At 69.8% G+C, this 21587-nt stretch overlaps 1 protein-coding gene across 3 annotated transcripts in view; it reads left to right on the top strand.

The window, feature by feature from the left end:
- The first annotated feature begins 241 nt into the window (after nucleotides 1-241).
- The window catches only part of UNC5A (unc-5 netrin receptor A), a 63623-nt gene continuing 42277 nt past the window's right edge, over nucleotides 242-21587 (top strand). The window contains exon 1 of one of the 3 annotated variants that reach the window (XM_065555194.1): nucleotides 242-368. Coding sequence is in view for 2 of the 3 variants with exons in the window: in XM_065555195.1 (XP_065411267.1) it covers nucleotides 10753-10822 (70 nt within the window). In the remaining variant the exon portion in view is untranslated. Of the gene's footprint in view, nucleotides 369-10588; nucleotides 10823-21587 lie in introns of those variants that run through there. The other 2 variants (XM_065555195.1, XM_065555193.1) reach the window with 2 other exon arrangements.

The raw sequence follows: 21587 nt of genomic DNA on the forward strand, positions 1-21587 counted from the left end.
GGGCTGCAGCCTAGGGAGGCTGTGCTGAACGGGGCAGCGGGGGGGGTTTCTTGTTGTTTTCAAGGGTTTGCATGCAGAGGGGATGGGACTCAGTTTCCCTGGATGTTATTGGTTTAACCAGGCGGTGGGAGAGGGAGGTTGTTGTTACAGAGGGCCAGCAACCGGCCTGGAGAATGGACACTCCAGCGGCTGGTGACCGGGAGACCCAACTCAGGAGACACAGCCGGTTCTGGCCAGTGGGAGGACAATGGGCTGTGGAGAGAGGACCCCGGTGACCTGACCAGCCGGTTCCAGCCAGAGGGAGGAGAGGCAGAGAGGAGAGGGGACCAGGCGGCTTGTTTACCTGGGACACAAGACAAAGGACAGAGGTGGGACTTGGGGGCTGGTGATATCAGATGCCCAGCTGCAGTAGGGTCTATGTAGTGCCCGGCATGATGGGGCCCCGATCTGTGTCGGGGTCTGGCCAGCGTCTGGCATGACAGGGCTGTGATCTGCATTGGGGTCTGGGCAGTGCCCGGCGCGACAGGGCTGTGATTTGTGTTGGGTCTGGGCAGCGCCTGGCGCAATGGGGCCCTGATCTTGGGTGGGGTCTGGGCAGCGCCCGGCGCGACAGGGCCCTGATCTTGGGTGGGGTCTGGGCAGCGTCTGGCATGACAGGGCTGTGATCTGCATTGGGGTCTGGGCAGCGCGCGGCGCGACAGGGCTGTGATTTGCGTCGGGTCTGGGCAGCGCCTGGCGCAATGGGGCCCTGCTCTTGGGCGGGGTCTGGGCAGCGCCCGGCGCGACGGGGCCCTGATCTCGGGCGGGGTCTGAGCGGCGCACGGCGCGACGGGGCCCTGATCTCGGGCGGGGTCTGAGCGGCGCACGGCGCGACGGGGCCCTGATCTCGGGCGGGGTCTGGGCGGCGCCCGGCGCGACGGGGCCCTGATCTCGGGTGGGGTCTGGGCGGCGCCCGGCGCGACGGGGCCCTGATCTCGGGTGGGGTCTGGGAGGCGCCCGGCGGGACGGGGCCCTGATCCGGTTGGGGTCTGGGAGGCGCCCGGCGGGACGGGGCCCTGATCCGGTTGGGGCTCTGGGCGGCGCCCGGCGGGACGGGGCCCTGATCCGGTTGGGGCTCTGGGCGGCGCCCGGCGCGACGGGGCCCTGATCCGGTTGGGGCTCTGGGCGGCGCCCGGCGCGACGGGGCCCTGATCCGGTTGGGGCTCTGGGCGGCGCCCGGCGCGACGGGGCCCTGATCCGGTTGGGGCTCTGGGCGGCACCCAGCGCGACGGGGCCCTGATCTGGTTGGGGCTCTGGGCGGCACCCAGCGCGACGGGGCCCTGATCTTGGGCGGGGTCTGGGCGGCGCCCGGCGCGACGGGGCTGTGATCCGGTTGGGGCTCTGGCGCTGCCAGGATACACTAGCTAAGCGCTAACACCAGCTCGCAGCGTGTGGCGCTTTGCCGGCCTCAGGAGGGATCAGGCAGCTCTCGGTGCCGGGTGGTGAGAACATCCAGGCTGACACAGCGCGAGGATCAGACTAATCCGGGCTGTAAGCCTGCTGCTGCGCGGCGCGCCTGGCGCTGCCTGGGGCGGGGGCTACTCCAGGCCTTGGGCCTCCCTCTGCCGGCCCCGTTCGCAGACGGCCCCCGGCCGACCCCTTCTTCCTCTGCCCTGGTGCACAGTGGTGGGGCGGGGGTGGGCTCCGCCATGGCGAGTCTCAGGGTCTCGTTCAGCCCAGGACCTGGGGTCCCCCTGGGCCGGTGGAGGTGGAAGGGGGTGTGACGAACTGGGACTGTTCTCACTGTGGTCTGTGAATGCTGACAGGGGAGTGTGACTAGGATGGTCTGCATCGGGGGATGGGAGCCGGCCCAAGGGAACATACCTGAGCTTGTAACATGAGAACCCAGGAGGGGGTTGGAGGTCAGATGACTCCGGGGCCCGGGAAACTGAACAAAGGCTGTGGGAGGGGTCGCTGAGGGAGAGTGCGGGAAGCAGGCTGGAAGGAGGCTGGAGAGATGGCTGGGAGGCAGAGATGGCTCTGACCCCCCAAGGGGGGTGGGCCGGCATGCCCTGGGACCCCAAGCTGGACCTAACTGAGGGGGGCCCTGTTGTCTGTGCCTGCAAGACCTGTCTTGGACTGTATTCCTGTCATCCAAATAAACCTTCTGCTTTACTGGCTGGCTGAGAGTCATGGTGAATCGCAGGAAGTCGGGGGTGCAGGGCCCTAACTCCCCCACAATCCGCAACAGGGGGCAAAGAGCCCAGGCGAGGAGCCAGCGCCAGCTTGCTAAGCCCAGGGAGCAGCAGACAGGCGGCCGGGCGAGGACCCGCGGAGAGGAACCAAGCCCTGCGCCATGAGGGCCGAAGCCAGGCCTGGGGGCTGCTCTGGGCCCGGGGGCATTTGTGGGTATTGAGGGCCCATGGCTGGTGCCCCTGGGAGGGGCAGGTGCCCCCACGCCGTCCCGCCTAGAGGCAATGATGCTACACGGGCCCTTCTCCCCCACAGCCCGTGGGCAGGCCGGGAGCTCAGCGCGGGCCCTGCCCTGGGAGGGGCCTGACAGCACTGAGCTGCTCTCCGGTTCCTGCGCCTCCAACCAAGGCAGAGCGCCCCCGGCCGGGTGTGCCCAGTGCTGGCGGGAGCCTGGCAGTGCCCGTGGGGCCCTGTGCCAGCTGCTGCAGGAGTGGAGCCAGCTCCCCCTCCCCTGCGGCTCCGCAGCAAGAGGGAGAGGGAGCGAAATTGAAAGTGATCTCCCCAATCTGTATTAATTAGGCTCTATTAACTCGTCAGCATGCCGGCTGTGCCACGAGCCAGCGCGGGGCTGCAGGGCACAGCGAGCGGGGTGGGCACGATGCTGCGCTGGCTGGGTGACGTGGCCCCTCGGAAAGCACCCCCGGCCCCGCCCGGGCCTGGCGTTGCGGCGTGCCAGGGTTGGCAGCTCCCCCTCCCCGGCTCCTCTCTCCCTCCCATCAGGGACACAGAGCTTGGGGAAAAGCTGGGGGCCGTGAGGGTGAGCAGCCAGTGAGCCTGGCACAGAGGTTGGGGGGGCAGAAGCTGCTCCTTGGGGCTGCGGGGTGGTGCTGGTCAGAGCCTGGGCCAGGGGCTGTGTAGACCAGGGAGCAGGAGGGGCCGCTTGGCCCTTTCTGCCCAAGTGGGCGCTGGCGCTTGGCAGGGGTGGAGAGGGGCCTGCCCAGACAGCTGCCCTGACAGCGGGGCACAGGCCCCTATTCCAGCTGACTGGGCTAGAGAGGACCTGCCAACGGCCCGTGCCCTGGGGGGGGCGATTCCCCCTCCCCCCTTCCCTCCCAGCGCTGCACTTGGAGCCCTTGTGCCCAGGGTGAGCCGGACACGGGCACCACCCATCCCTGTGCCTGTTCTGCTCTCAGGGAGCCGGGGGCCCATCTGCTCCCCATCCCCTCCCCCGCACCCGAGTGGCCACTTGTTCCCCAGCCCAGTGCCGCCACCCTGCCTGGCAACTAGCAAACGCTCCCAAGGCGCCAGCTCCGTCCTCTGCAACCCTGAGCGCCTGGTGGGGTCTGGGCAGTGCCGCCGAGGGGAGGTAGTGCCATGGGAAGTCAGCCAGCCTCCTAGAGAGGAAAGGTCCCATGTCCCATTCCCTGCCCCCCTGAGCCAGCCAGCACCTGCCTTGGGGCCAGTTCAGAGCCTGGGCACCCTAGAAGGGAAAAGCCCTGTCCCGTCCCCCCCCCCCCCCCCAGAGCCAGCCAGCCCCCCATGCTGGGTCTGGATCAAAGTCCCGTTCCCCAGCCCCTGAGCCAGCCCGTCCCCGCCCTGGTGCCAAGGCCAGGCTGTGTGATTCCTGCGCAGCACCAGAGCCAGAGCGGGGCCTGCTCTGGGGCAGGGTCTGCGGGCAGAGGGCAGGGCGGGGGCCTGGCTCAGAGGGACAGGAAGGTCCTAGGGGCCCTGCGGAGGGCAGTGAGGGACCGGGGCCAGTGCCTGGTGCCAGCCCAGTGGCTGGGATGTCTCGGGGGGGGGGGGGGGGCTATTCCAGGGGCAAGCAGCATCCCAGCTCCCCCGCCCGGCCCCAGGCCAGCGGGTGGGTTTTTGCTGGTATTGGAATCACAGCAGCAGAAGCTGGCGCTGGAACCCGTCCCTGGAGGAGAGAAAATAACAACAGCGCAGGGAGCAGATGGAGTGTGCAAAGCACCGGCCCCTCGTGCCAGCGTCGCTCTGCAGGGCCCTGCCAGCTCAGGGCACGTGCGCGTGCAGGGCTGAGTGTGCGCAGGGCTGTGTGCTCTCCCCAGCAGGGCTGGGGCCACCTCCCATCGGGCTCTCTCTGGGCTGTGAGGAAATGGGACGTGGATTCTAAGAGGCTTCACTCCCTCAGACCCCACTGGCTTTGCCCATATGAGCCAGGCGTGCCCCCGAGGGGCAGGGCCCTGAGCAGGAACGGGATGTCCGGGCACTGGGACCCAATGGAGAGCAAGTGGGCTGGGGAAGCAGGACCATCCCGCCCCCCTGGTGCCCCCATTCTCCCACTAGGGCGGCTCCATGGGCAGGGAGTGGGAGGGGAGGGGGGCACGGGCCAGGTCCCCCTTTGTCACTAAAGCCAAGCAGGAGGGAAGCAAGCATGGGGGGAGGGGCCCTGAGAGCCGAGCAGGCAAAGTCCCCAAAATGCTCCTGCAGATGAGTGAGGGTACGTGTGTGTGCACCTGGTGCAACCCGGCACCCACGTGCACTGCTTGTGGGCCTAGCCATGTGCGTGTACATGCGTGTGGGTGCGCACAGGCATGGCCACATGTTCACACCTGTGCTCACGCCTGCCTGCACCCCTCCCTGCCGGGCTCGCCCGCCCCCCAGGGCTGTCCTGGCCTCTCCAGGAATGACAGATCATGTTGTGTGATGAAACCTCCAGGAATACAGCCAACCCAAACGGGCAGCTGTCTCCCTGGCACCCCGGCTCCTGAATCCCAGCCACGCACGCCCGGCGTGCTGCCCACAGCGACCAGGCGGCCACCAGACTCCCCCCCGGCCCCCGGGCCTGAGGGCCCTGTGCAGCTTTCCTACGCCTGCGCATCCCCGGGGGCTGGCGAGGGGGCACCACAGGGCCAGGGCAGAGGCGAACTCTGCTGTGGGGGGGCTGGGGAGGGTAGAGCCCCCCTGCCCCACGGAGCAGGGGGCTCTGGGTCATTTCCCCTGAGGGAAGGTGGGTCTGCCCTCCCTGGCCTGGTCTCCAGCCCCTTGGCTGGCCCTTTCCATCCAGGCTAGACGCAGAGGGAGCGAGCCGTGGGCCAGGGTCAGGCTGGTTGTGGCTGGCTGCACCACCTGGGACCCTCACTGTGTGGACCCCTGGGCCTGGCGCCCCCAAACGCAGCAGGGGGTCACTGGCAGACAGTATCTGTTGCGGAGTGTGGGGGAGTCAGGGCCCTGCACCCCTCTTTCTGAGATTTACTGCGACTCTTAACCAGCCAGTAAAGCAGAAGGTTTATTTAAGGACAGGAACACAGTCTCAAGCAGAGCGTGTAGGTCCGACCAGACCCCCTCAATTAGGTCCCTCTGGGAGGTTCAGGGAGCTTAGACCCCAGCTTGGGGTTCCCTGCGTTGCACCACCCAGCCCCAACCGAAAACTAAACTAAAACTCCTCCTGCAGCTCCTCTCTCCCCCTCCCCCCAGCTCCTCCTGTCCTTTGTTCAGTCTCCCGGGCAGAAGGTGTTAATTCTCCCCACCCCCGTTCCTGGCTCAGGTTACAGCTCAGGTAGCTTCCTTCAAGGGAAGTCCCACATCCCCACTGCAACCCCCCTGCAACATTCCCAGGTCAAATCTGCCCTGCTCCCTGCTCCGTCACAGTATCCAATGCTCCCAGGGCCTGGCAGCCGGCAGCCTGGCAGTAGGGCCCCCGGGCATCGTGGCGGGGCGGGGAGGGGCACTGCATGCCGGGCTGGCGGGTGCTGCAGGCTCGTCTGGGGCACGGCGGGTGGGCCCAGCTTGCCAGATCAGCGCCAGGCTGCAGCCGTTGGCTGCTGGGCCGGGAGAGGCTGGTGAATGGCGCATGGGCTGGGGAGCTGGGAGCAGCTTTGTCTTGTGCCAGCCTGTCAAACGCTGCATGTGCTGGGCACAGGCTCTCTCGTTGGCTCCTCTGTGAGGTCAGACTCCTCACCGGTGAGCTCACTGGTGTCTCCACGGCAACCCCGGTGAGCTCATGCACGGTGCTGGTGACTTCAGCAGGAGCAGATGGAGCCGAGAGAAGCAAAAACATCCTGTTTTTGTGCAAATGCTGATAAGTAAGGCTGGGAACCTGCGGGGGGCATGGCGGTGCCACCCTGGTGGCACTGGCGCTGCTGCCCACGCAGGGACCGGAGACTGAACTGCCCCCCATGCTCAGTGATGCCCTGGCCTCCAGCGCAAGGCCAGGGCTTTGCACCCAGAGTGGCTGTGATCCCGGGGCTCCTGGGGGTGTGGGGCAGCGGGAGGGCGCTGCCCAGGGCACAGGGGTCACAGCTCCAGCCCAGGGTCCAGCGCCCGGCCCCGCCACGCACCTGGCGCCTCATTTGCTTTCGAGGGCTCGTGGCAGCCGAGACGCCGGCTGGTTCCGTGAGATTTCAATCAGATACAAAGAGCCTGGTGGGTGTGCAGCCTGCCCGGCTCCCACAGCACCCCCAGCGAGTGCCAGAGGGCAAAGGGGACGTGCGGGCCCCCCCCGGGCTGCACTGGTGATGCTGCTGCTTTCAGCATGGCTGGAGCGTCTCTCCACTGGCGCTGGGAACCGTGGGCCCAGCTGCTGGGCAGACGTACCCGGGGGGGACACATGGGAGGTCCCTCTGCAGCTGGGGGTTTCCCCGCTCTCCTGGGGAGCTGGGCTGGGCCATGCCGTGGCCTCCCTGCCAGATGCCATATTGCCAGCCCTGGCAGCTGTCTCCCAGGCAGGTGTTGGGCGCAGAGGTGGGAGCAGGGCCTCGCGCTCAGGCTGCACCTGCCCCGGCTGGGAGCCCGGGCCCAGGCCACCTCTGGCCTTGGCTGCGAGGGGGCCCCGAGGGCGGTGGGCCAGGCTGCCTGGGCCCGTCACCAGGATCAGAGCCAGGCCGGCGGCCAAAGGCTGGCGCTGCCTGAGCCCCAGGCCCAGCTCTGCCTGGAGGGGGCTGCGCAGGGGGTCCCTGGGCCCAGCTGAGAGCGGGAGGGAGGCAGCTGGCAGCGCCCAGGGGAGCAGAGTTTACTTCTCCCACTAAAGCTCTTCAAGGCATCAGAGCAGCTTGTTAATTGCTCATCCCCCGGCGCCACTAATGAAATTAACTCTGCCCAGCGCACAGCAGGCTCCGCTGGGAGCACACCACAGCCCCGCCCTGCCCCACAGTGCCCCCCCACGTGCCCCATCTCCTACCCCACAGTGCCCCTCCCGCTCCCACCTTGTCCACCCCCCCACAGTGCCCCACCACGTGCCCCATCTCCTACCCCACAGTGCCCCTCCCGCTCCCACCTTGTCCACCCCCCCACAGTGCCCCCCACGTGCCCCATCCGCTACCACCTCGTCCACCCCCACACAGTCCCCCCCCCACGTGCCCCATCTCCTACCCCGCAGTGCCCCTCCCACTCCCACCTTGTCCACCCCCCACAGTGCCCCACCACGTGCCCCATTTCCTACCCCACAGTGCCCCTCCCGCTCCCACCTTGTCCACCCCCACAGTGCCCCACCACGTGCCTCCTCTTCAACCCCACAGTGCCCCCTCCCACTCCTACCTCATCCACCCCTCCCCTCGCTCACAGTGCCCCCTCCCGCTCACACTTCCTCCACCTCTCCCCTCCTGCACAGTGCCCCCCACGTGTCCCCTCCCCTTCCCCACAGTGCCCTCTCCCGCTCCCAGCTCCTCCACCCCTCCCCTCCCCCACAGTGCCCCCCCTCCCCTCCCCCGCAGTGCCCCCTCTCCTACTCCGGCAGAGCTGGGGTACAGGGCGAGGGGCCTGCACAGCACCTGCCGACCCTTTGCTGGCTCTGGCTGTTCACGGTCTTTGCCCTCCTGATTGCCACCCTCCCGCTTCTCTTGCTGGGAGCCCCGGGGACCTGCCAGAGGGGCCCAAGGTCGGGTGACTGGCAGGGCGTTTGTGGGTGGTGTTTCCATGGGGACCAGGGCAGGAGCTGCACCACTGCCCTGCCCCCAGGAGCGCTGCCCCCCACCTGCTGCTGGACCCGCAGCACAGAGCCCGATGGGAGGGGACAAAGCCGCAGCTCGCTGGGGCCCCTTGGCCGCACGGCGCCTGCCTCTGCCGCGGGGCCCATAGGGGACAGCTCGGGCAGCCGCGGGGCTGGGCCGGCAGGGGGCTGAGGCCAGGGAGGGGCCACACCCAGGTGTGGGGAGCGGAGGGGGCCGTTCCCCAGCTTCATGCTCGGTGGCTGCGGCGGAACCGCTGGGGGGCACCCGTCTTCCTGCTGCCCAGGGCCAGCGCCAGTGCCGAGCTCGGGGGGCTGCCCACCCGCCACCCCTCCTGGGTTGGGAGACTCTCCTCCCTGTGGCCGATGGGATCCCTGGGACGGAGCCGCCCACTCGGTCTGCCCATGCATTGGCCACCAGAGCTGAGTGTGAGCGGTGGAGAGGGGAGCCTGGCTCAGCGCTGGCAGCATCATGTCTGGCAGGTGCCCAGGGAGGTGCCCCCACCTCTTAGAAAGAAACAGCCCCCATCTCCTGTGTCAGATGCTGGGGGGGGGCTTGGCCCTTGACCTGGGACCCCAACAGAGAATGTGCTTCAGCCCAGTGCTGCCCAAGTGCCCACCCCATCCGGGGGCTGCAGGGCTCTGTGCCACCCCGGCCATTATCCATCTCATAGCTCAGGCTGGAGCTGGCAGCCAGGAGCTCCCCCCAAGCCAGTGCCAGGTCGCGGGGGTCCCATCCCAGCAGGCACCTGCACTGCACAAGGGACAGCCGTGGGGCACCATGCTGCAGGGCTGCACCGGTTCCAGGGCTCCAGCGCCCACCCCCGGGAGCAGCGAGCTGAGATGGTGCCCACCTGCCTAAGGGGCATAGTAGGCCTTCGCCTGCACTGTCCCAGTTCTGGCACATCCCTTCCCATTTGGGGAGGGGCCCTGCTCCTCCCCCCCCCCCCCCGTCGGGTGACCCGTGCAAGGCAGCTCAGGTCAGCGTGCTTTGGAACACGCGGGCCAGAATATGGGGGTTTCTATGGAAACCCCGACTCAGCCTGGCGTCAGCGCTGCCCGACGGCGTGCCGTCAGCCGGGCGAAGGGGCAGCCCGTGGGGGGCAGGAGACGGGCTAGAGGGGAGCGTGGTTCCCTTCCACACAATGGCCCAGTTTCCATGACATTTGAAGTGCAACACGCCGCAACATTTGCTCTTTAACGCTGCTCCAGCAGGGCAGAGCCAGGCGCCCGCCGGAGGCCGGCTCACTGCCCAGCTGCCTGGCTCACAGCAGACATCCTGGCCACGGGCCCTTCCCTGCCGGGGGCCGTGCCGCTGCAGGTGCCCCCAGCTGGCACTGGCTGGGCCCCGGGGACTGTGCCGCCACTGCCCAGTGTGGCCTGGCCCAGGCCACGAGGTGTGTCCCTGAACGGCTCCCAGAACAGCAGCACCTGCAGCCCAAAGGCCAGCGAGAGCAGGGCCCCCAGCCCAGGGGAGGGGCGTACTTGGGTGGGTGGGGGGGTCTGTGTGTGTGGCCTCTGGGGGGGGGCTTTACCGGTGGCATGGGGGGCTGTGCACCCATCTGTGAAGTGCCCCCCGCTGGAGCCCATCATCGCCTGTGCCCTTAGCCGTGGAGAGCAGCCCATGGGCGCCCGGTGAGCAGCCCATCAAGCTCCCCTCCGCCCCTCCCGGCGTGTGTCTGGGGTGCCCAGGCTGCTGCTTGGCATGGGTGATTGGCAGCCCCTGCTCCAGAGACGCCCAGCCCTGGAGCCGGACAAGACCCTGGCCGGGCGGGAAGCTCCAGCTCCCTCACTCTCAGGCTGGAGAACTCAGCTCCATGGCCCCAGGCTGCCTCCCCGCCCGGACTGGGGCACAGTCTGCTCCTGGCTGGCCCGGCACCCCGAAGCCGATCCCAGTGCACTCCCCATTGCGGGTCTCTGCTGCCCCTCTGCCTCAGACGGCCTGGCCCAGGGCCCCAGGCACAGGCCGGAGCCAGGACCCAGATCAGACCTTGCCTGGCACTGACTTGCTCTGTGACCCTGAGATCACTTGCCCTTGACTGCCTCGGTTTCCCCATCTGCACAATGGGTGCAATGGGCGGGCCAGCCCACGGGTCAGCCGGGCAGAGATGTTTGTGAAACAGGAGAGATGAGCAAAGGGCCATTGGCTCCTACCTGGTACTGGGAACGAGTCTGGATGGGCCGGTTACCCTGATCCAGGCGGGGGGGATGGGCCGGTTGCCCCGATCCGGGCGGTACCGGGGGGACGTGGGGATGGGCCGGTTACCCTGATCCAGGCGGGGGGGGGGGTGCGGGGCCGGGCCGGTTGCCCCGATCCAGGCGGGGGGGCGGGGCCGGTTGCCCCGATCCGGGAGGTACCGGGGGGGGGGGGGATGGGCCGGTTGCCCCGATCCGGGCGGTACCGGGGGGGCGGGGGGATGGGCCGGTTTCCCGGCGGGGGGGGGCTCGCCCCGCACCAGCTGTTGCTCGCTGCGCTCCGCTCCGCTCCGCGGCGGATCCAGTCCGCGTTTTGCAGCCCTGCCGGGCTCGCCCCCTCCGCAGCGCCGGCACCGGGCTGGGCCAGTCGCTCCCCGGCAGCTGCGGGCTCGGGACCCGCCGCCCGCTCCCCGCGAGCCCGGCCATGGGCTGCCGCGCGCCGCGAGCCCCGCGCCGGCTGGGGCGCTGAGCGGGGCGGGATGGCCGCGGCCGCGGCGCTGTGGCGGGTCCTGCTGGCCGGATCCCTGCTCGCCGCCCGCCCGCCCGCCGGTGAGTGGGGCCGGGGGGCGGGGGGACCCGGGCACGGACCGAACTGTGCAGCCCCCGCACCGAGAGCGCAGCCCCCCCCCCCCCCGGGCAGCCCCCACACCGAGAGCGCAGCCCCCCCCCCGGGCAGCCCCCACACCGAGAGCGCAGCCCCCCCCCCCCGGGCAGCCCCCGCACCGAGAGCGCAGCCCCCCCCCCGGGAAGCCCCCGCACCGAGAGCGCAGCCCCCCCCCCGGGAAGCCCCCGCACCGAGAGCGCAGCCCCCCCCCCCCGGGCAGCCCCCACACCGAGAGCGCAGCCCCCCCCCCGGGCAGCCCCCCCCCCGCGCGCAGCCCCCGGCCAGCTCTGCGCGTTCTCCCCCCCCCCCCTCGCGCAGCCCCCGGCCAGCTCTGCGCGTTCTCCCCCCCCCCCCGCGCGCAGCCCCCGGCCAGCTCTGCGCGTTCTCCCCCCCCCCCGCGCGCAGCCCCCGGCCAGCTCTGCGCGTTCTCCCCCCCCCCCGCGCGCAGCCCCCGGCCAGCTCTGCGCGTTCTCCCCCCACCCCCCGCGCAGCCCCCGGCCAGCTCTGCGCGTTCTCCCCCCACCCCGCGCAGCCCCCGGCCAGCTCTGCGCGCTTCCCCCCCCCGGCGAAGCCCCTGGCTAGCTCTGCGCGTTCCCCCTCCCCCCCCCGCGCAGCCCCATGCCAGGTCCCCCCGCTGAGCAGTCCACGCCAGCTCTGCGCGCCCCAACCCCCCCAGGCCATATCTGCGCTCCCCCTCACTGCAGCCCCCGGCCAGTTCCGCTTGTGGCCCTCCCATCCCACCGGCAGTGCAGGGGCTCTGGACTCCCCTTGAGGCCGCAGGTTGGCAGCTGTACTGGGGTTTGGGGTCAGTTGTGGTGCCCGGTTCTGGGTCGGGCACAGGCTGTTTGTGTCCTTGGATGCTGCACCATGTAGCTCTGCCCATGGCTGGCACAGGCAGAAGGACCCTGTGCACTGAGAACCCGGTGCCACGTGCCTGCCTTGCACCCTGGCAGGGGCCCCGTCCGCAGGGCGGTGGGTCTGCGGGTCGCCCCCGGGTGCTGCATGCGGGCGGCTCGTGCCGGGCCCTGGGATAGGATCCTGCTGGTGCCACTGTTGGCAATGGGGTGCAGGGCCCTGGCTGGGGTGTGTCTGTCCTGCGGGGCCCCACGTCTGGGGGGCGCTAGTGGGTAGCTGAACCCAGGGGCTGGGGGTTGGCTCCTGGTTCCGGCTGGGCACAGAGCTGGGCAGCGCTGAAGCTGTTTGACTTGGAGACTTTGCCCTGGCCCCCACGGCGGGTCCCTGAGCCCCGGGGGCAGGGCAGGCTCAGCTCCTGGGGGGTCACAGGGCCTGTGGCACGGCAGTGTTAACCCCCCATCTCTGGAGCCCCAGAGCCCCATACAGGTTACCGCACCAGAGCCCTACGGGACCTCAGCCCCTCGCCTGCCTGGCACCGTCACTGGGTACTGGAGAGCGATGGCACGAGGCCCCTGGCTCACAGCCCCATAGCCTGCCCTGGAGCCTGGACCCAGCGGGCTGTGAGCCCCATCCAGCCGCCTCCCTGCTCCCCGGCCGCCGCGGCTCACTCAGGAGCGACCCGCAGTCCCTGCCAGCCCAGCCCTGCCCCCCAGCTCTGCCAGTGCCCCTCGCTTCCGACCCGCAGCCCCTGCCAGCCCAGCCCCCCAGCTCTGCCAGTGCCCCTCACTCCCGACCCGCAGCCCCTGCTCTCCCAGCCCCTCCCCCATACGTGCACTGGTGCCCAGAGCTTTGCTGGCGCTCCCATGGAGCGGGAGGTCGTTGGGCCGGGGTCCGTGTCGCTGGCGGGTGCCGGGTGCCTCTTGCAGCGCAGAGCTGGGTGATCTGGGCAGGGCTGGGTCTGGGTCTGGGTCTGGGTCTGGGTCCTGGCAGCTACAGACAAAGGACTGAGGTGCTGGTGCCTGGCGGGGGGGGAGGGAGGGGCTGCGCGTTCTCTGCTGCCTGCATCCCACAGGCAGGGGCCGTTCTCCCTCTGCCTGTCCCCTGGCAGCAGGCTGGGGGAGGGGACAGAGTTGTCCCAGGACCCCAAGTGGCTGCTGCCCTGTGCCTGGGGGGCAGGGATCTGACCCAGGCCCCATCCTCCCCAGGTCCAGCGCCAGGCGGGAGCCCTGCCTGTGGCTCCCCGGACACCCAGAGGGGGTGCTGCAGACCAGGGCCCTTTCCCTTCGCTCTACTGCAGCTGGCACCAGCGGGCATTGCTGGGGCACCCTGGAGTGTCCAGTGTGGGGTGATGGTAGCAGGGCACCCTGGGGGCATCGGCTTCTGGTGCTGGGCAGGGGGCCAGGGAGAGCATTGGTGCTTCGGTGAGATGGTGCTCGCACCCAGAGGTGGGGGGAGCGGCCCGTAGCCCAGAGCGTGGGGCCTCCCAAATTCCCCTCGCTCACCCTTGGGGGGCTGGGGATGGCCCCGGGAATGGAGGCTGCAGGTGCCTTTGCTTGGTCTGTTCCGGTTCTGCCGGGTCTGTGTGTGGTGAGCGGGTCCCTGGCTGTGACTGATCTGTTCCCCTGCCTGGCACCGACACGGAGCTGGAGGCCGCGGCCCCGCAGCCCCTGCCCTGGCGGCCGCAGCGATGGAGCTGCCGGTGCTGTCAGGAGCCCAGCCCGAGCGCGGGAGCTGGGTGTAAGGATCCCTCTGCCGCGTGGCTGCACCGCAAGTGGGCTCGGCACAGGGCGTGCTCGGGCACCGTACTGAGGTTGACCTAACTCAGGCAGGGCCCTTCCAGCCAAAGCTCCTTGGTGGCAGCGCAGGAGGCTGCAGGCTGGCCTAGCTGGCACGGCCCCAGGAGCGCTCAGACGAAGGGCCAGCCTGGGTCAGTCCTGCTTGCCGACTGCGGGCGGTGCAGGTGCTTCCAAGGGAATGAGCAAGGCAGGCAGATGCGAGCGATCCATCCCTGGTGCCCAGCCCCGGCCGCTGGCTGTGGGAGGTTCAGGGCCACCTGGAGCGTGGGGCACGCGGTTGGACAGGCCGCTCGGGTCAGGCTCTGATCTCGGCACAGCAGCTCCTGGGTCTGGGGGGCCTGTGGGCACGTCCAGGTTGGTTGCTGGGGAAGGGGCCAGGGCAGGGAATAGGCTGGGGGCAAAGCAGCAGCTCCCCCCCACCACCCATCCCCAGCGCTCTGCCCGTCTGCACCGGCCGGGACTCCAGAGCCAGGGCACTGCCCACTGACGGTTCTGCATCCTGCGCCTCTGGGGCTCCCTGGGCCAGGCCTGCCAGGTGCTCGGGGCCCAGCCCCCGTGGCTGTGTGACTTCCCTGGCAGGATGCGAGCCCAGCACCGATGTGCCACCCCCTCCAGCTGCTGGTGCCACCTGACTGGCTGAAGGTGCCTTGTGTGGGTGGCCTCTTGCAGGGGGTCTCCATGCCCCCCCGTGTGTGGTCCTGGGGCAAACATCACCCTGCAGAGGCTGAGCTGTCCTGGAAGTGCCAGGGGGCTCAGATCCCAGGAGATCTGCCAGTTACGCCCCGTCCGGGTGCTCTGCGGGGCACAGGCTGGGCAGCCACCGGACCCTGCCCGGGAGAGTCTGGGAGCCAGGGCGCCGCTATTCCAGGAGGTGGTGCTAGAGCAGCGGGCACGGGGGCAGGCAGCGGGCATGGGGGCATGGGCTCTGCCCGCGGGCGGCCGGCTCCCACGGCTGGTCTCCCGCTGACTCGCCGAGCAGGGCCTGGCGGCTGCGTGGGGGGGCTCAGCCAGACAGCATGGCAGGTGATTGCTGCTGCCCGGGCAGCGTGGCTCTCGCCAGGCGGGGAAGCTGCTGCACCAGGGCTGTCAGCACGCGGTAGACACAGGCTGCCCAGGGGCTGTTTGTTCTGGCTCCGTGCCACGTGGGGCTGGCTCTGAATCAAACCTGCCCGAGCCCGGCAGGTGCTTGCAGGGGCGGGGGGAGCTGGGCTCTGGTAACTGACTCCGCCAGGGCCAGGGCTGCTCTGGGCACAGCCACGCCCGCCCCGTGCCCAGTCCGGTGGCTCCTTGGTGCTGCTGTCCCAGGAGCGGGCTTGGTCTGTCTGACGCCTCCGGTCGCCCCTTACTCAGCCCCCAGCTGCTGGGGTCCAGCCATGCCCGGCCCTTCGCCCCATAGGGAGATCTGTGCCCGGCCCCCCAGTCACCCAGAGGCTGCCCGCCTGCCTATGGGCTCGGCGCTGGGGAGCGAGAGCTCACCCCGGCCCCGCTCCGCTGAGCTGCAGATCCAGCGCGGAGCCTTTGAAGTGCTAAGTCCCGTCTCTGTCTGAGCTTTGCCTTCAGTTCCCCCGGCTCCCCGGCTGGCAGCGCCCGCGCGGCGCGGGCTGGTGTCTCCTGCTGGGCGCAGGCATTGGGGCCTGGTGCTGGCTGGGGTCCCTGCCGCTCTCTGCAGGTCTGACAGGGCCCCTGGGCATGGGATCGAGTGTGTTGCCAAGGGGGCGGTGAGGCAGGAATGGGGGTGAAGGGGATGGGGTAGTTAGGGGTAGTTAGATCTGAGCCCTGCTGGGCCCTTGCAAAGGATGCTGTTAACAGGTGCTTCCCCTTCCCCAGAGGTGGCTGCATTTTGGTGGCAGGGCGCTGGTGCTGCCCAGGTGGCACCATAGGTCTATGTGAGCGCGGATCCCGTCCCCAGAGCCACGCTGGGAGGGCCCCAGCCCCTGCACCACCACATCTGCCCCCTCTGGGTTTCAGCAGCGAAACCTGGGGCTTGGCGCTGCCCCCACTGCCAGCCATGGGGCCCAGGGAAGGGGGGGCAAAGTGCGGGGGCTCAAGAGTCAGCACAATGGCACATGCTCGCTACCCGGCCGCTGCCAGGCTCCCAGCTTATTTGGGGCCCCATCCAAGGTAGCTGTTGTGCGGGGGAGGGGCAGCTGTGCGGGGGAGGGGCCGTTTTGTTTCTCCCTTTTGTCCAGGAAATCCCCCCCAGGGCTTTGGGGGCCTGGCGCCCGCCCGGGATGGGTTCTGGCAGGCTCCTCTGCCGCCGTTCTCTGGGTGGCCGAGGGGGCAGCGGCCTGGCAAGGCCCCGGCTGGGCGCCAGCGGGAGGCTGGCGGGCGCTGCGGTGCTGGCGCTGGGGGAAGCTGCGAGGCGGAGGCAGGGGGGTGAAAGCCCCGGGCTGTGCCCTGCCCCCAGCTGTGCCCAGCACCCTGCCAGGTGCTCCAGGCTGGCCCTGCCATGCAGGCTCTGTCCAGAGGCGAGATGGGGCCCCCCAGCTGGCCGGGTAACCAGGGCCTGCCCCAGCCCAGCCCAGCCCACGGACTCTGCCTGTCCCTCGGACGCAGCAGCGTGATGTGCAGGTGGGGCAGCGCGCCCTGGGCCCTCGCCCAGCCTGTGCCCTCAGCAGCTCCCAGAGACGTCTCCTGGCTCCGGGCCGCCCAGCCCCCGGAGCTCAGCCCCCTCCACCCGTGGCTGCCCCCTGCAGGTCAGCGCTGGGAATGCGCAACATCCCCCCGGCACCCTGCAGCCTCCGAGCCGGGCACAGGGCGCGTCAGAGAACGGCCCACGGGCAGGTGCTGTGCCCGGGCGCTGGGCGCTCGGCTGAGGGCGGCCGGGGAGGAGCCCCAGACGGATGCATCTGCCAGGCCAGGGCTGGGGCTAGCTGTGCCCAGTGGAGTCGGGCACTGAGAGCTGCAGGCTGAGAGGGGATGGGCCTGGCCTAGGGGCAGGAGCCCCCCACCCCCAACGTGGTCAGCCCCAGGACAGAGGGACAGAGGGATCCCCAGCTGGGCTGCCTGCCTGCCCCACGGGTCTCCTTGCAGCAGCTCCCACCGGCTCCCCTGCCCCACGGCTCCTCCCTGCTCCGCAGCCAAAGGCCCCGGGGCTCAGGGTGACCTTGAGGCTCCTGGCAGGAGTGAAGCGGACGCGAGAGCTCGATCTTCACTGTCACTTACAGGAGCCAGAGAATTTGCTCTGCTTCCCAAAGAACCACAGCCGAGCGCCGGGCCTGGGATCGCAGGGGCTGCGTGTGGGGGGTGCCCTGCGCTGGGTTCGCAGGGGCTGCGTGTGGGGGGTGCCCTGCGCTGGGTTCACAGAGGCTGCGTGTGGGGGGTGCCCTGCGCTGGGTTCGCAGGGGCTGCGGGTCGGGACTGAGGGGCACCGGTGGGAGGTGGCACCTGCCCACGTTCTCTGTGGCTTTGGTCAGTATTGGTCTCTGCTCCCTGCTGGGGGGAGGGGTTACCTGGCTCCATGCCAGGCAGATGTGGGGAGCCCCATGTGGCCAGGCCCAGGGGAGCTTTTGTGGGGGGAATGCCGGGGCCAGCTGGGCCGGCCAGGACAGCGCAGCTGGTGGGCCGAGCTCTGGGGGGTGCGCGGCTGGTTGGCGCGTGGGGACCGGTGGGGCACATGCAGTGGGGACTTGCTGACTGGGCAGTGGTTGGCAATTAGCAGGTGCAGCCTCCTGCTAACGAACCCACCAAGACTATGAATGAGGCCTGGGTGGAGGTGGCTTGTGGGGGGCACAGTGGGGCTGGCAGCGAGTCCCCTGCCCCATAGTGAATGTGGGTCACAGCGCGCTGGCAGCACAGGGGGCCTGGGTGCAGTCCCGATGCTCTGCATTGGTCACGGCTTTGCTAGGAGCTGTCTGGTGCCCAGAGGGGGAGACCCATGTCTGCCCCTCCCAGCCCCCCCGGTTCTCCCCACAGAGCCTGCTCTGCCCCCAGTGCCCGCGGCTCCAGCTCGGTGCCCCAGCAAGGCAGTGCCTGAGGAGGGTCCTGCTCTGTCCCTCGACACCCCCAATTGTTGCCGTTCTCAGGTTGTGGGGCCCGGGGCCCCTCAGCAGCCGGCCCTGGGAGCGCCCGGGCCCAGACGCGCATAGGGCTCGGGACCAGCCTGGCCCAGCGCGGCCCAGCGGGTGCTGCTCCGGCCCCCCATGGAGAGGGAGCCCTGCCAGCACATGCTAATTGGGTGTAATGGGGAAGTGTTATCAGCTGAAATACTTAATTAGAGCCGCTCCATTGTGATGCAAAACCACCGCGGACTAATTCATTCATCGCCGTCCCTGACTTAATCAGCGCCCAGACTGCTCAGCCCCTCCCGCCTCGCCCCGAAGGGGGCGCCCATCTACTCCCTTTCTGCCTGCCCCAGCAGGGGGCGCTGTGGGGGGAGCTGTGGGAGTGGGGTGGGTGCTGGCTGTGGTGGGGTGCTGGCTGTGGGGGGGAGCTGTGGGAACCGAGGGTTGCTGGCTGGGGGGGGGGAGCTGTGTGGGGTGGGTGGTGCTGGCTGTGGGGGGAGCTGTGGGAACCGAGGGTTGTTGGCAGTGGGGGGGAGCTGTGGGAACCGAGGGTTGCTGGCTGTGGGGGGGAGCTGTGTGGGGTGGGTGATGCTGGCTGTGGGGGGAGCTGTGGGGACTGGGGGTTGCTGGCTGTGGGGGGGAGCTGTGGTGGGGGTGGGTGGTGCTGGCTGTGGGGGGAGCTGTGGGGACTGGGGGTTGCTGGCTGTGGGGACAGCTGTGGGAACCGAGGGTTGCTGGCTGTGGGGGGGAGCTGTGGGAACTGAGGGTTGTTGGCAGTGGGGGGGAGCTGTGGGGTGGGTGGTGCTGGCTGTGGGGGGAGCTGTGGGGAGTGGGGGTTGCTGGCTGTGGGGATTGTTTGCAGGTTCATGGCGGTGCCAGGGTATGGTGCCATGGGACACGAGAGAGGAGCCAACACTCTTGCCTGGCCCTGGGCTCCCTGCCCCAGACCAAACCCAGCCTCCCTGCTCCAGAGGGGCCCATCCCCCAGCCTCACGTACTTACGTGGGTCTGGTATGGCCCCCGTGTTTCCTTGGCCCGGCGCTGCCCCTCGAGCCCAGCCTCTCCCCGGCTCATGAATCCAGCCTCTGCCCCTGCCGTGCGGATTCCCTGCTGAGCATCCCTCTTCTGCGCTTACGTAGGGGAGGGAGCAGGGGGGCTGGGCATCAGGACTCCTGGGTTCTCTCCCCAGCTTGGGAGGGGAGTGGGGTTGAGTGGTTAGATCAGGGGCTGGGCATCAGGACTCCTGGGTTCTCTCTCTCCAGCTTGGGAGGGGAGTGGGGTTGAGTGGTTAGATCAGGGGCTGGGCATCAGGACTCCTGGGTTCTCTCCCCAGCTTAGGAGGGGAGTGGGGTTGAGTGGTTAGATCAGGGGTTGGGCATCAGGACTCCTGGGTTCTGGGTGGGGTGAGCCTGGCCTGTGCTAATGTCCCGTCCCCGCTGGGCCGCCTGCTCTGTGATGTGCAGCCCCCTGGAGAGCTGCCCCCCCGCCCCCATGTGTGGGGCTTATGCTCCTGACGGTGCCCTGCCCCCATTTGCTACCAGCCCCTGAGCAGCGCAGCCGGGCAGCTCCCTTGGCACAAGCGCTGTTGGAGCTGGGCTAGCTGGCTGGGGAGCTCCCTGCCTGGCCCCCGGCCCTGTGAGACGCCCGCCTGCCAAGCCCTGGCTCGCCAGGGCCCACGACGTGCCCGCCTAGGCTTGGCAGCCCCCTCAAAAGGCCGCCCTTGGCGGCTGCCTGTCTTGGAGCTCTGCCTGGCCGGGACTGGCACTGGGCAGTTCAGCCTGGCATGTCCCTGCCCTCGCGTGTGGCACCCGAGTGCCAAGCGGGGGGCCAGCCTCCCTGGCCTGCTGCTTGTGTGCCGAGTGCCCGCACCTGGAGCACAGAGCGGGTCCCGTCGCGGCCCAGCAGACACTGCCTGAGGGGGAGGGGAGCGTGGGTGGGGGCAGGCTGTACTGTGTGGCTGTTTCCAAGGGGTGCCTCTGATCCGGCTGTGGGCGTCCATGGGGGGACATTGGGGGCAGCATGGTGTCCCTGGGCTGCAACAGGTCAGTGCCCGGCCCTCACCCCCAGCCTGCCCTGTGCCCGGCCGGCTCCCGGCGGCCCCTGGTCGCGGTGCTGGTGCCTGGCAGGCTGGTGGGCGCAGGTGCTGGGAGGCGGCAGGAGCTGTGTAGCGCCGTGCTCCGGAGGGAGGCGCTGCGGGGCGGGAGCTGGCTCTGGGAAGGAGGCGTCAGGGCGAGGGCTGGGAGGTGCCAGGCAGCAGTGCCCTGAGCAGGCCCGACTAGGAGGACAGGTGGGGCGGGGCCCTGCAGAGATGGGCAGGACGGGGAGGTGGAGGGGCGAGCGGGAGACACACCTCAGGCCATCAGCCCGGAGCCATGCAACAGGCTAACCCTGCTGAGGGCAGGGGAGGGGGCTCTGTGGTACCCGCTTGCTGGGGAGAGGGGAGGGTCCACATGTGCCCACCAGATGGCTTGGCCTTGGCAGGTGGATCCCCTGGCCAAACAAAGTGGAGCAGGGGCACTTGGGGAGTGGGGGGGCAGAGGCGCTGGCTGTGGGGGAGGGGGCGCTGTGGGGGGCAGAGGTGCGGGCTGTGGGGGAGGGGGCACTGGGGGGAGCAGAGGCGCTGGCTGTGGGGCAGGGGGCGCTGGGAAGGGCAGAGGTGTGGGCTGTGGGGCAGGGGGCGCTGTGGAGGGCAGAGGTGCGGGCTGTGGGGGAGGGGGCGCTGTGGGGGCAGAGGCACTGGCTGTGGGGGAGGGGGCGCTGGGGGGAGTAGAGGCGCTGGCTGTGGGGCAGGGGGCGCTGGGAAGGGCAGAGGTGTGGGCTGTGGGGCAGGGGGCGCTGTGGAGGGCAGAGGCGCGGGCTGTGGGGGAGGGGGCGCTGTGGGGGCAGGGGCGCTGGCTGTGGGGGAGGGGGCGCTGGGAAGGGCAGAGGTGTGGGCTGTGGGGCAGGGGGCGCTGTGGAGGGCAGAGGCGCGGGCTGTGGGGGAGGGGGCGCTGTGGGGGCAGGGGCGCTGGCTGTGGGGGAGGGGGCGCTGGGAAGGGCAGAGGTGTGGGCTGTGGGGCAGGGGGCGCTGTGGGGGCAGGGGCGCTGGCTGTTGGTGAGGGGGCGCTGTGGGGGCAGAGGTGCGTGCTGGGGGAAGGGGGCGCTGGGGGGGCAGAGGCGCTGGCTGGACTCCCTGCCCACGGCGGGCGCTGTGACCCATCTGGACAGTGTCAGTGCCCGGCGGGTCCCAGCCGGGGGGTGGCAGCTGGGAGGAGGCAGTGATGGTACAAGGTGAGGCTCCTGGACCTGGAGACAGACCCCCGGGGTTGCTGGGGTGTCAGGGGGCCCGTGGCAGCTGCTGGGTGGGCCTGGAGGGGCCCCCTGTGCTGTGGCTGGCGCTGGCTGCTCTGTGCTCTCCCTGGGGGGTGGGTACAAGGGGACAGCCCCGCCCCTCCCGGTTAGGATGGTGCCATCAGCAGCAATTAGTGCTTTAATTACCGGATGGCGGGGCACGGGCTGCATGCTGGTCAAGTGTCACCCATCGGCCCTTGTCACGCAGTGCCAGGCAGGCACTGCCGGATTCTTCCTGCGCCCGCTGGGGAACCCGCTGTGATTTGAAAGGTGCCTCAGGAGTGGGGGGCAGGTGGCTGCGTGTCCCTCCCAGTGGCTCCCAGCTCCGCATCCCGCCCCCAGCCGGTCTGGAGCTCCGGGAGCCCCTCCTGGGTGGGGTCATTGTCCCTGTGGCTGGGGAGTGAGGCGCGGGGGGGCAGGGGCAGAGTGCCAGGCCGTGCCCCGGCCCCGGGACCGAGGTGTTCAGAGGCTGGTGCTGGAGGCAGGGGTGCTGGAGAGGCCCCCTGCTGGGGTCAGACCCAGCTCAGCCTGGCATTGGCCCGTGAGCCCGGCGCCTCTCTGCGTCCCAGGCGTGTGATGGAGCAAAGGGAGCCTTGTTTGCTGAGGGGATTCTCTGCTTCCTGTCCCAAAGTGCTCGGTGGCCCGCAGGACTCGACAGCTGCCACGCTCCACCCCAGAGGTGGCTGCCCTGCGTGGCGAGGGGGAGGGGCCAGTTCTGGTTGGTT

This window comes from Chrysemys picta, chromosome 8 (assembly GCF_011386835.1).
Source record: "Chrysemys picta bellii isolate R12L10 chromosome 8, ASM1138683v2, whole genome shotgun sequence".
NCBI lineage: Eukaryota > Metazoa > Chordata > Testudines > Emydidae > Chrysemys > Chrysemys picta.